We start from the raw sequence: 12,990 nt of genomic DNA on the forward strand, positions 1-12,990 counted from the left end.
ATTTAAAAAAATCTGTAGTAAACTACACAAAGAGAAATAGATCTGTATGCTGAAGCAGCTGGTACTACAGACCTAATGTTCATATTACACATTTTTGGAAGATCTCTATCCTGGTCAATAGCCATTAATAGCTGGAATATGTCAACTATTCCCAGAGTGCATCCTTTGTCACATCTGGAAAGGATCCCATCTGTGGATGGATGAATCAACATGAATCAACTTGGGGAGGAACAATTAGGAACCTTGCCTAAAAATGACCTAGATAAAAAAACCCCAAGCAAACCACCACTAATAAAACACAGCATGTATTCCTTCTTTGAACTAACTGCTAATGTAGATGCAGGCACAGATTCTGTGTCATTATGCAAAGGAACGTCAAGCTTATTTTACCTTTGACAACAAAAATTAAACTTAAAAATATTCATGTTACCCATGGCAAATCATAGCTTTCTAAAAGTGGTTAAACATTGTCTTCACATAGTTCTGGCAGTGGCTCACAATTTGATTTATATGATTCAGCACATGATAAAGAAACAGGCTTAAATATGATGCTGTACGACCCGCATTGTTGCTTAATACATTGATTAAAACAGTGCAATGAATGCTACAGAGCTGCAACCCTGAGGTCCCTTTAATCCTTAGTTCTGACATGATTTGCAGATAACCCAAGATCTCTCAATCCATAGATAATTCTTAGCCCATACTTTCCCTATATATGGTTTAAAAAGTGGAGCTGAAATTAGGCAAATTAACTGTCGTAGTTTCAAACAGCAGCTTCCACATGATGAAGCAAATTACATGATTGCATATAATGAGACTGTTGCTAAATTGTCCAAGCTTCATAGGCTACTAAGCAGAAAAATCTGATTTAACAGCAGAAACAAGGAGAAGAGAATAGTTTACATTTTATCATACTGCAAACATTACTTTTGCAACACCAACGAAGAGCAATGTTGTTATGGGTTGATAACTTCAAGCATCAACGCCATATTTTTACCTAATTTTATTTAACCTTAGAATAAGTTAAAAGCACACTGAATAGTAGCTTTAATTTACCCACAAATTGCCCACTATTGCAAGCTGTAACCTGATTAAGGTTATTTTTTTATTTTGCTTTGTATTATATATTCTGAGATGCAACTGCTTGCAAGGTTTGTAGCTTCTTGAAGCCTTGCAGGATAATACTTTATGGTGAACTGTTGATACACAGTTTTTCTTTTAATTAGATGTAGTTATAACCCTTACATTTCTTTGAGAAATGGCAAAGTTCATAAATTAAAACCTATGTTTTCCATTTTCCAGCAGTGAAGTCTCATCTATATATTTATGCAAGGAAGATCAAATCTCTACCTAATGTTTCATTTTAGTTTTGCTGAATTAAAGAACAGAATTGTCACTAATAGGCTTTGTAGTGTTGTTTTATGAAAAAATACAAATTTAATGCATATATGAAGATTGCTTTTAGATGCTGTTTTCTTTTGGAAAGAAGCCTAAATATGCTTACCATGAAACCACCTGAGCAATAAATAATCTTACCATACAGATTGCATGGTAAACTACAGGCACCTGATGTGTAGAACTGTGTTAAACTTTCTCCTCGTTTTTTCCATTGAACACCATAAGCCTTTTAATATTGGCATAAAAATCAAAACAGGAGGACAAAATATGGGCTTGGAGGACAATCTGAGCAAAATAATTCCTCTGTGTGATTCTTGAATCTGAAAAGATTCCAAATCTTCCAGGACCTCTAAGTCTGAATCTCTTCCAGATCACAGAATTTAATACTCAAATCTTCTTGCAAAGTACCAAATCTGCCATGACTGTCCCCGATGGCCCTGAACGTGAACAACTTCATATAGCAAATGCCAGTAAGGAAATAGCCTAGCTTCAAAAATATGAAACAACCCATAATGCCCAGAGAAATACAGAGGGCATATTATTCATCCCAAACCTCTGGATCATATACAATGAAATGAAGTCTGTCCAACAACTAATTACAGAACTAGCCACAATCTGTGTATTCAAATACAACACCTTCCATAAACACTACCATTGAAGATATAATTGATTTTTAGGCTGATAACCAAGCTTTTGAAAACCAAAGTGAGACTGGGGTTCTTAGACTTCTAAGTGGCTATGATCTGGGGGCAGTTGAAGAAAATTGCATGTCTTTTGTCTGTGATGCTGCATCTCAATTAATATTTATTTTGAGACTTTTAAATTGCTCCTTTTCTTTTCCTTTTCCTTTTCCTTTCCTTTTTTTCATTTCATTCCATTCCATTTCATTTCCCTTCCCTTTTCTTCTCTTTTCTTTTCCTTTCTTTTCCTTTCTTTCTGATTCTATTAGCTATATTACAACCCTGAGTTTTAATATATTTTCTACATTTAAGAGGGAAGACTTTTAATGGATAAGCACACATTTTTTACCAATTTTCCTTAAAATTTGTTACTTAATTGCATTTTATTCATTTAAATCCATCTCAACTTGTCTGAATTTTATGCAGTCTCCTAAAATACCATACACCAAAAGCCCTTACTAAAGAACACGTTATCTGAGTATGACACAAAATGTGGATGAAAAGGGAAGATATTCTGTTATCAGATCAAGTTGAAATCTATAGAAGACACATAAAGGAAGGATAAAACAAAACATGCTGACAAATTGTCACCTGTTACATATGCCAGGAAGCAGTTGTTTTAACAGAAGCAGCATACACAGCAGGAGGATCTCTTCTCAGTAATAAACAAATTCTATCAAACTAAAATATGTAATACCTTCATCATCTGAATGATAAATATAACACTAATATCTAAGCTCTGTGCAAACATTACCTATCACAATATCCTCAAGTACAAATAATATTTCCCTTTTAGTATATTGGAAATATTCTTTAACCTAATATGCAGCCTGATGGAATTTGCATAAGAGAAATCCAATGCACAATATAATACTCTCTAAACCTATTCAGTAACAGCAAATGTAAGGAAGATAATGTGATCTATCACCACCTGGTCAGACTACATAACCTAGAAAAATGATGGAACTTGGTGGGTTTTAAAAGCTTTTTTTATCTTCATCTTTCTGAGAAACTCGAAAGGCTTCCAGCATAATTAAGACTGCTAAATTACAGCAACCTCCTCAGGTTCTGATCCCCACCATCATCTCTGGATGTTTAGCAATTCATATTGTCTAAAGTCAGTCTTTTAAGTGACCTATGCATCCCCTTTGCCTTGGCCTTTATGATTTTCTTTTAATATTTTTGCAGCTTTAGCCCTCTTGCCAAACCACTAAATAGGTGATATCCCACTCAAACTTTTTGAACAGTTGCATCCACAAAAAAAAAAAAAAAAGTCAAACTGCATTATTTTCCCTCTTCACAGAACAAAATGGGACTTTAGCTATTCAGACTTTATTAAGCTTCATTATAATTTCTGGCTTTGCTTATGTGGACTATATGGACACAGGAAAGACACAAAAATTTGAATATCTGTGTTAAATCAGTGGAATGACATCAGCAGAAGATTCACGGAGCGGAGCTTTGGGAGCTACACTGTGAAGTGCACTTATATTTCTGAAAAAAAATTATCTAAAAATGATTAGAGAATCAATAACAGATCTGACATGGCTTGGGAATAATATCTGTAGAGAATTTTTTCTCTAATCAACGTCTTCCCATGAGAAAAATGTGTCTTCAGATGAAGATGCAAATGATGTGACCAAGAGGGCAAATTTAACCACTTCCTGCATATTTTTAATTCTCCAGGAAGGGGCCCAAGGGCCCTGCACAGAAACAAAATCATATGTTTTGTATACTAATCGTCAGAATGACTTTTCTCTAAAGTATACTCTGACTCAACAGTCAGTGTAGTCATTTTTGCAAGACTTCAGTCCTTCTAGAGATTTAATGTACTGAAATTCTTTGCTGAGATCAGTGATCAGATTTCTAGGCTACACAAAAAACCTATTAAACTGCAATTTCATAAGCCCAAGAGATTAATTCAATTTAAAATTAAGAATCTTGGACAGCATTTCCTCTAAGCATGAAAAAAAGTTGCTAGTTTTTAATAGCAATGTAGATAATATACTAAGAGTGGACCACTCCAGGTGAAATAATCCACTAATAGTATGACACCAAGCTAAGTGAGGATCAACCATAAGAACAAAATATAATAAAATCAATTTCAAATGGTATGGTAATGGCAATATACTTCCAGAAAGTCTAGCCCAAGTCCAAATCTGTACTATAAATAAATGCTTAGAGTGACACAGACATGGAAATAATTATACTAACTCTTAATTTTTTTACTTATACTGTAATTGTAATATACCTCAATACAACAGATTGAGTCAGGATGAAAACAGTCAGGATGAAAAATAGAATTTTTAGCAATGGGAGAATTATGGGGATCTGAGTACATCTCAGTTCTTTCACAAAAGAGCCATAAATGAGTGGCCAAATTTATGAAATCTCTCTAGTCACTGTTTGCCACTTTACCTCAGCATGTGGCACTGGCAGTATGGAATAGTTTAGGATTGGTACAACAGATAATAAGAAATTTAGGCTTGGGGATCTCCTCCATTACTTTTGGTCAGGGCCAAAGCTATGGGAACAGTCTCTCAGTGAAAGATGAGGTATGATGCTCCTCCTAAGTTCTGTAACTGCAAAGGAGTTGCTGGGGATACATAAGAGGGTTAAACAATAACAACAAGAAGAACAAAAAATAAACATTAGCATGATTGATTAGAAATAGCACACTGATAAAAATATTTCTGAGAAGGTAACTTGAAACAGAAGATATCTGGGGGGCTGAGGAAGGAAACAAGGGAAAAAGGAAGCCTGGAGCAAAGCTGCACATAAACTCCAAGGTCCTACAGGCAAAGAGAAATTTGTGCCCATATCTTGTATCTGTAGAGTTCCTGCAAATCCTGCAATGCAACAATATCTGCAAATATGCTTACCCATTTGACACCCCACATTCCAGAACTCTTGAGGATTATAATTTGAAGAGCTTGTTCTTGTTCCTTTTGGGTAGATTCTTGTAATGAATCTTAAAGTATGTGAAACAAACTCTTGGGCTGAAAAATAGAATGACAAAATCTTGGCAACAAAAACTTTATTACTAAAGACAGGCTATTTAAAATTATTAATAGTAACAACAAAACCAAGAAAACAACAACAGCAACAAGAACAGCAACAACAACAACAACATCATCCTGCAATTTTAATTTTTTTTACACAATGATTTTCATTGCAATGTATTTCTATTTTAGGGTGGTTTTATGTAGGTCACTCTCAGTTACAGGTAGAATCCTATTTAAAAGCTCTAAACCCTTCATTGAAATATGGTAGATACAAAAACTTTTACGATTAAGTTCACTCTATTTTCATGGAAAATTAAATTACACAAAACAGGAAAGCCCACTCATTCTTTATTAGTTCAACGGGAAGAAAATCATCCCCAAACCATCTTTGTTTGATTGCTCTTTTGAAGTTTAAATAAAATGACTAAGTAATTTCAAGACCAGTGAAGAGCACATTTCTAAAAGACACTTTATTCCTTTATAATCTCTAGAACACATTAATTATTAACTATATGTTAACTTCCACCTAGCAGTGATCCCTGCCACATGGACATAAACCCTACAGCTGTGGAAAACTCAAGATTGCTTTTATCTACGCCGTTTTCTTCAGCAATGAAACATAAAGCTTTAAATTTCCAGGGTCAGCACTCTGATCCTTTCCATCCCTCATCACTTTTTTTTTTTTTCTTTCCCCCATAGAACTATTTTCCTCACTACATTGGAGAAGGACCAGAGAGGACTCTGACTATGGCTGGCTGGCAAAAGCCTCCTTGTTTTGATGCCGTTCAGCACCATTCACCCAACCAGCCATTGAAACATCTTTGTAGAGCAGTGGATGGCAGCTGGGCTGGCCCTGAATGAATGAGCCCGTGGCAGCCTTCATTCTCATGGTCAGTGATCTCTGTTTTTAACTCTGCCTTAAGGCTGTTGGCAGGCAGTTGGACTTAAAACAGCAGAGGCTGCAAACTGTTGGCTGCATGAAATGGAGATGCTCCAACAGAGAATGGGTTTTGAATGATCCAGTTTGGCTGGTGTGAAGATCTGGTCTGATGGAGCAAAGTGCCTGCTATGGGGTTTATTCAGTCCATCAGTGGTGATTCTCTTACCTGCAGTTATCATTGAATAATTGGAGGTAATGCATTACCAACTCCAGTTTGTACAACAGACCAGACATGGGGAATGAAATCTATTCCACACTTTTTCAAGTATTGACTATAACTTCTAAACAATGGAACAAAAGGTATTAATACATTTTGGGTACTATGTTAACATTTGTTCTTATAAAACTACATGAAAGTAAAACAAAGCTGAATTTCAATTTTCCTCACAAAACCAACCTAATATATAAATGGCATGCAAATTACAAGATTTTTCTAAAACAGTGTCATAAAAATAACCAAATAAAATCGAACAGCGTGTGTTTCATAAATTTTTAACTCTTCCAATGCCTAAGTTTTGAACCACAGCAACATTTTGACTTTTATCTTATTAAATCAAAAGAAATTACCTGCATGTTTTACAAATTTTCTTGCTCGAGTTTCTCCAATTGAATTATTTTCATAGCACTTCTGATTAGCTAGGGAATGCTCAAAGCTCACAAACTTTGTAGATTTGGTATAAATCACAAGGTCCGACAACATTAAAGCAATTTTTATCTTCTTCACCTAATAGTCACAGTGTAAAATAATAAAATAATTTAAAACTCACAATTTTATTATTATTACTAACATTTCAGAAGAACTTGTGTCATAATTAATGAACGTGTGAACTTAAGATATCACTTGTGATAGTGACAGGTGATCCAATCAGAGACAACTAAGTTTGTTGACCCCAGAGTTCACCACAGTAGTTATAGGGTGAATGGAGAGATCCTTCCAATGCTTCCTAATGCAGTGTTTTGTTGGACAGCTTTACCATTTCCCACAGCCAAAGCCAACAGCATCACTAGGGCATCTGGAATGTGGATCCGAATGCTCTCTCACCCTCCAATAGAGAATAGAATGGGACCTCAGAATAAATATTCTCACTCAGATAGATTACCACTTGGTTTAAAAAAAAAAAAAACCAAAAAAACCAAAAAAAAAACAAACAAAAAAACCCAAACAAACAAACAAAAAGTTCAATTTGACCCTCAACAGGATTATTACATCCAATATTTACACTCTTTTACAGAAATAGTATTAATGTTAAGTTTTTATATGATAAATGTAAAAATACCTTCCCTATTTTAAGTGCTTAATAATGTTTGGGTGCAACCAGAACTCTATACCCAATTTCATTCAAATCCAGAACAGAAGAAACTAAGGGAATGGGAACTCTTCAAAGAAATCTCAAAGCTAGACTGGTGGACTGTGGGAAAGAAATATTTAACTCTGGCAGGAACTTCTATGAGTGTTCTATTGATGTAATTACAGGATGGTCTTCAGACCAACCAAGCAGCTGGACTACTTTATTTTAGATTTATTGTGGTATTGAGTATCTGAGACAAGTAAAAATCTTGGAAATGAAAAATGCAGGTGCAGTTTAGGATGGGAGAACAGGGAAGAGTTTCTTTTTAGTTGGGTAGTAAAATATGCACCAGTCTGAAGTGTTTTGTAAGAATCAGGAAAATTCTGAAACCTTGACCTGAAAATATTTCAAAATACATTGTTATAAGTAACTTCAAAGCCTACCTTCTAAATTGAGCCTCTATATTAAGAAAACTTTTTTTTTTTAAATAAGCTATCTCACATCTATGTGTTTTCTAAGTTCAATTGAAACAAAAGTTACCTTTGCCTTTTTCCGAGGTGGAGCAGAACCTCTATGTTCACTTTTTCTTTTTTGGGAGTCCCTGCTTGTGTATAGAGGGGCTTTATCATCAGTCTCATCTTCATCAGACATCTCTTCAAAGTCAGAAATTTCCCCTGTCTCACCACGACTCTCTTCTTCTGTTCTGAACATACCTTCCTCAAGTGTTCCAATCTTTTTATTTTTTATCAGAATTTTGAATTTTAATGCCTGTAGAAAAAAGGTTACACAGTAGTATCTAGAATTATGTAAAGATTAATTGTAGATTTAAAAATCTAGGTATAATTTCCCATTTTTTAAATGGGCATGTTTCCCGAATGGGCTTCCCGAATATAGAATGTAAGAAAAAAAATTATTAAATGTTATAATTTCTAATAAGATGGCTTTCTTCTGTGCACCTACGTCCTATGAGTATATATTTCACTTAGATTTATTAAATAATATTCATAGTAAAGCAGCTATTACGTAGCTGACATTCATCTCTACTTTTCTACACAGGAGCTGCCAGTGACTTAGTTTCTTGCTTAAGCGATCCACAAAAATATTCCTTAAGTTTCATAAGCACTAGTGAAAAGGAAGGCTCTATTTCTAAGAAGGTTACAGAAAAAAAGAAAAAAATACTTACACATTAAATAAAAGATAACTGAAATATTGCATTTTAAGTTATCCATTAATTAAATATGAAAAGTATGGGTGATTGATAGAAAAATATATAAATTCAAAGCTTTATAATAGAAATTAGAGTGAAAGGCAAAGAAATAGACATTCCACTGATTTACATGGCAATCTCCATGGCTGATAATCCCCTTATCACTTCAGATCTTGTATAAGTAGTTTCTCAGTGTGACAGTGGAATGAAATATCCTATGCTTAATATCTATCAATGCCACACTAGTGTAAGATTTGATTAGTGTCTCCGCACTGGTGATTTAGAATAAGAGTGCCCTTTAACATTTCCTTCATTTCTTATTGATGCACTCATTTTTTTCTGTGATATTTTTAGAAGGGGCTTTAATGTGAGTAATGCTACTCACATTTTTAAAGAGCTCGAAATTTTCCATTGCCTCTTTGTATTTCTCAATTTAAAAGCTATTCTATCCACTTTTGGTCTTGTCTCTTGTTATCTTTAGCAAAGATTTAATTATGGAAATCTAAAAAGACCTTGTATATGAGAGAAGGAACACCTCTCTCTAGGTCTATTACTGCCTCCTATGTGTAAACTTGCTTTAAGCTGAAAAAGACCACAGTCTATGTCATCATACAAAAATGAGTCATGATGTTTGAAGTAAGGTTTTAAAATTGTTTTTATGAACTCTTCACAAAGATCTAAATGCCCCGAAGTAGGACAAACATTTCTTTTTCTTTTCTTTTTTTTTTCTATAAATATAACATTTTATAATCACAGCTCTGCTATCAAAAATATTAATAGAAAATACTCTAGTAAGAAGAAATTTTGTGGGCCAGAGAGTTTTCCTATAATTATGAAGCCAATTCAATTAAAGTGAACCATAAACTGAAAAAAGACCACAGATTTTAAGTCTAAACTTCAAGAGATCTCAAAAAAACTTGTGACAAAGGTATGGTTACAAAATCAGTGACTATGTAGAATTCGGTTTCTTTAATTTACTTGGTAATCAGAAGTGTTGAACATATGGAATATTTTTGTACTAATGTCTAAATCATTTAAGCAGATAATGAGCTCAAAGTCTGAATATTCACTGGAACTTTTCTAGTTTAAATAAAAAATTTTTTTAAAAAAATGCATTTACTATATCCTTAAATATAAAATATAAGCATACATAATACATAATACAAAATGTACATAATACATAATACAAAAAAATACATAATACTAAAACAGATCTTCCCTAGAGTGTAATGGTTCTTCAACACTGGCATAAACAAAAGTCAAATACAATTAATTGGAAAAAATGTTTTAAAAATTAAATAAACAAACCTTAGTTCTTGTACTAAATCAGCATTCAAATTAATGTGAAGTACAAACACAAATCAGAACAGCTGAAGTAATACAAGACTCCAAGACAAAAATCAAAAGCACTTTGGAATGGATCAGGCAAACTCACCTACTGACCACTGCAATTAATGTAAAGAGGAGTAAATTTCAGTCCTCAGAAATGGAGAAAACAAACCAAGGATCTGGGTCATGAGTACTAAAAAGAGAAAAATATCTTCTATTTAAATTTAGCCTGCTCTTCTCTGCTGACCAGCTCATAGGTGCTTAGTAAGAGGAACATCAAATCCTGAAAATCTTGCCAAGATTGAGATCAGTTTAAACTTTTGCATAATTAAATGCAGGCCCCAGATGAGGACTCTTGCTCAGAATATAGCTGTTTGCCAGTCTGCTTCAAGGCTAAACAGCTGTGCTATATCAGAGATAATGTTTCACCTAGGCAACTGAATTTCTGGTGGGTGGATGGGAAGGGAATCCAGAGGGTGTTAACTGAGAAAGATGATCAGAGCTTGGTCAGGATAGTTAGTTTGGTGTAGTCAGGGACCTCATATACAGATTCCCTACCATGGCTGAATGTTCCAGCAAGATACCTTGCCAAAAGAAGGATCTGATATTTATACAGTAAATAAACTATGAACCTAAGACCCATATAGTTGATGAGACAAAGTATGGCAATCCTTTGTTTTTAATTACTTTATGAAGTTGTCTACAATATGGGGAAGCCATTAAAAAGTGATTGTGACCTGTTCAACACATGTTGGGGCAAAACATATTCATTTGAAAGACTGTAAAGTACAATGCCCAGAAGCAGTGCATAAATCAGATGAGATTTCTGTAAATTCTCACTAGAACCTATAGAGAATCCAGAAATTTTCTAACAATACTGTTTTTCTGATTTTTGAGGAAATCACCCAGACTTGTTATGCTTTCAACATGGCAACAATAAATGCTGTAAACAGATTGAAAAGCAACAGTAGACTGGAAAGATCTTTGACTTGCTAAGAAGCAAAGATATTTCTGATGCAAAGACTTGGTCGAGACATTTGCATATATGACTTGTTAGATTAAAAAAATTAGGAATTAATTTCATCACTGAAACAACAGGCATTAGATATGGTAAAGCAGACTTGATCTTGAATTCCTGAGTGAAAATCTTCATGTCCTACTTTTACAATAATAAGAAAATAAGGCTATAAAACTCTACAAAGATAAGGGAAATTTGAAGATTTGACTGAAAATTGAATCATATAGCCACAGGTTAATCAAACTATTACCCTTCTGTCAAACATTACAGACAGTCAGTAAGAAGCTATTTGTCAGAGATTAGACAGCCAGGTACAATCATGTTTTGGAAGTTTCTCAGTGAAATAGGTTTTTACAGAAGAACAAAGAAATTGCAGTAGTGATGTGAATCTCTAAGACATATTCTCAAATGTTATAGCTACATGTCAAAAACATTGGTACCAGGCAGGTGCATTCTGAGAAAACTGTGACTATTCTGGAAAAGCAGTAGATGAGGTGAAGACAAAGGTGAAGCAGGAGTCCTAGGTATGGAGTCAGGTGGTTTTACCCCTAATGGTAGGACTTAAAATGCCAGAGAGACTAATGTACTAGAGACCTTCTCTCAGTCTTTTTCATGGAGATTATTACAAAGGTCTTTTTATTTAGATAGCATGGCTTTAATAACCACGGGGAAACCTAGGCAATTGTGCCTAGAAATTCTTCTGAGCCACCAGAATGTAGTAAATAGCCTTGCAGCTGTGTGGTAAAGATGACTTCTAAAATAACAGTAGTTTCACTTTCAGTTAAAAATGCATCTATCTCTCTTTGCAATTTTTTGTTAGGAAAGCTGCAAATGATAAAAAGTTCCTAAGTAGTTCATGTGTATATCATACCAGCAGTAGAAAGTACTTTGACATACTACAATTCAAAATAATTGAAGAACAACCTTCATCAAAAGCATCGATGTGTTTACATTTTTTTGCATGTTATAGTTGAAGTCTGTTTCTTTTAGTATCTGTCAAATCCATTAGAGAGAAAGGATTCAGACAGGATAAGTAAATAATTATCTCAGTTCTAGGATCTGGATATTTTCTAAGTTCTACAAACTGCTGCACAAGACACCACATTCTGTCACCTTATACCACCATAATCCAGGAGTGCTGGTGCAGTCATCAGGGATCTCTGGCACCAGTCAGTGACGTCAAATATAATTTAAGATCTAAATAGGAACCTGTAATTGGAAAACGACTCTGTGATGTGTGGAGAAATTATGTGGTGTTCCATTTCATGTAGAAACAAAGGCACCTTTTCATTCAGATCTTGAAGAACAGTGAGCTGTGTATATCAAAAGGAACCCTTGATTGAGCTGCACATTCACCTTCATAGGAGGAATAAAACTAGGAAAAACAGTAGTGGCTGCAAGATGAGGAGGATTTCTCTGTAAAGAAGTATGATGTTTCAGTCTCATGTGACAGGGAGAAGCTGGGTGTTGAAGGTCCTTGCCAAAGAAATCTCTGACAGGAGGCCTGAACTGCTTTGTCCAGAGCTAAACCTTTGAGGTATCCTATGAGCAAGTGGTTAAAAAAAAAAAACCTAACAAGTCTTTAGCACAAGTAATAGCACAGGTCATGAACAAAAGAGGTGACAACCAAGTGATTAGTAACTTTTTGTGACACAGGCAATCAGAGGACCTGATGGACAGAAGTATGCACATTTCATTTAAAGACATATGAGGCACATAGAATCATAGAATTGGCTGGGTTGGAAGGGACCACAGAGATCATCAAGTCCAACCCTTGATCCACTACCACTGCAGTTACCAGACCATGGCACTGAGTGCCACATCCAGTCTCTTTTTAAATATCTCCAGGCACGGAGAATCCACCACTTCCCTGGGCAGCCCATTCCAATGTCTGATCACCCTCTCGGTAAAGAAATTCTTTCTAATGTCCAACCTAAACCTCCCCTGGCACAACTTGAGACCGTGCCCTCTTGTCTTGCTGAGGGTTGCCTGGGAAAAGAGACCAACCCCCACCTGGCTACACCCTCCTTTCAGGGAGTTGTAGAGAGTGATGAGGTCTCCCCTGAGCCTCCTCTTCTCCAGGCTGAACACCCCCAGTTCCCTCAGCCTCTCCTCATAGGATCT

General features: G+C 35.1%; 1 protein-coding gene across 1 annotated transcript in view; it reads right to left on the bottom strand.

Moving 5' to 3' along the window:
- Positions 1-12,990, bottom strand: part of PLCZ1 (phospholipase C zeta 1) — a 41,056-nt gene that overhangs the window by 9,670 nt on the left and 18,396 nt on the right. Inside the window, exons 6-8 of the mRNA XM_071733026.1 lie at positions 7,853-8,080; positions 6,591-6,747; positions 4,961-5,077 (exon numbers count right to left, since the gene is read on the bottom strand). Of these exons, the coding sequence (XP_071589127.1) occupies positions 4,961-5,077; positions 6,591-6,747; positions 7,853-8,080 (502 nt within the window). The remainder of the gene's footprint in view (positions 1-4,960; positions 5,078-6,590; positions 6,748-7,852; positions 8,081-12,990) is intronic.

The sequence above is a fragment of the Heliangelus exortis genome, chromosome 1 (genome assembly GCF_036169615.1).
Source record: "Heliangelus exortis chromosome 1, bHelExo1.hap1, whole genome shotgun sequence".
Lineage (NCBI taxonomy): Eukaryota > Metazoa > Chordata > Aves > Apodiformes > Trochilidae > Heliangelus > Heliangelus exortis.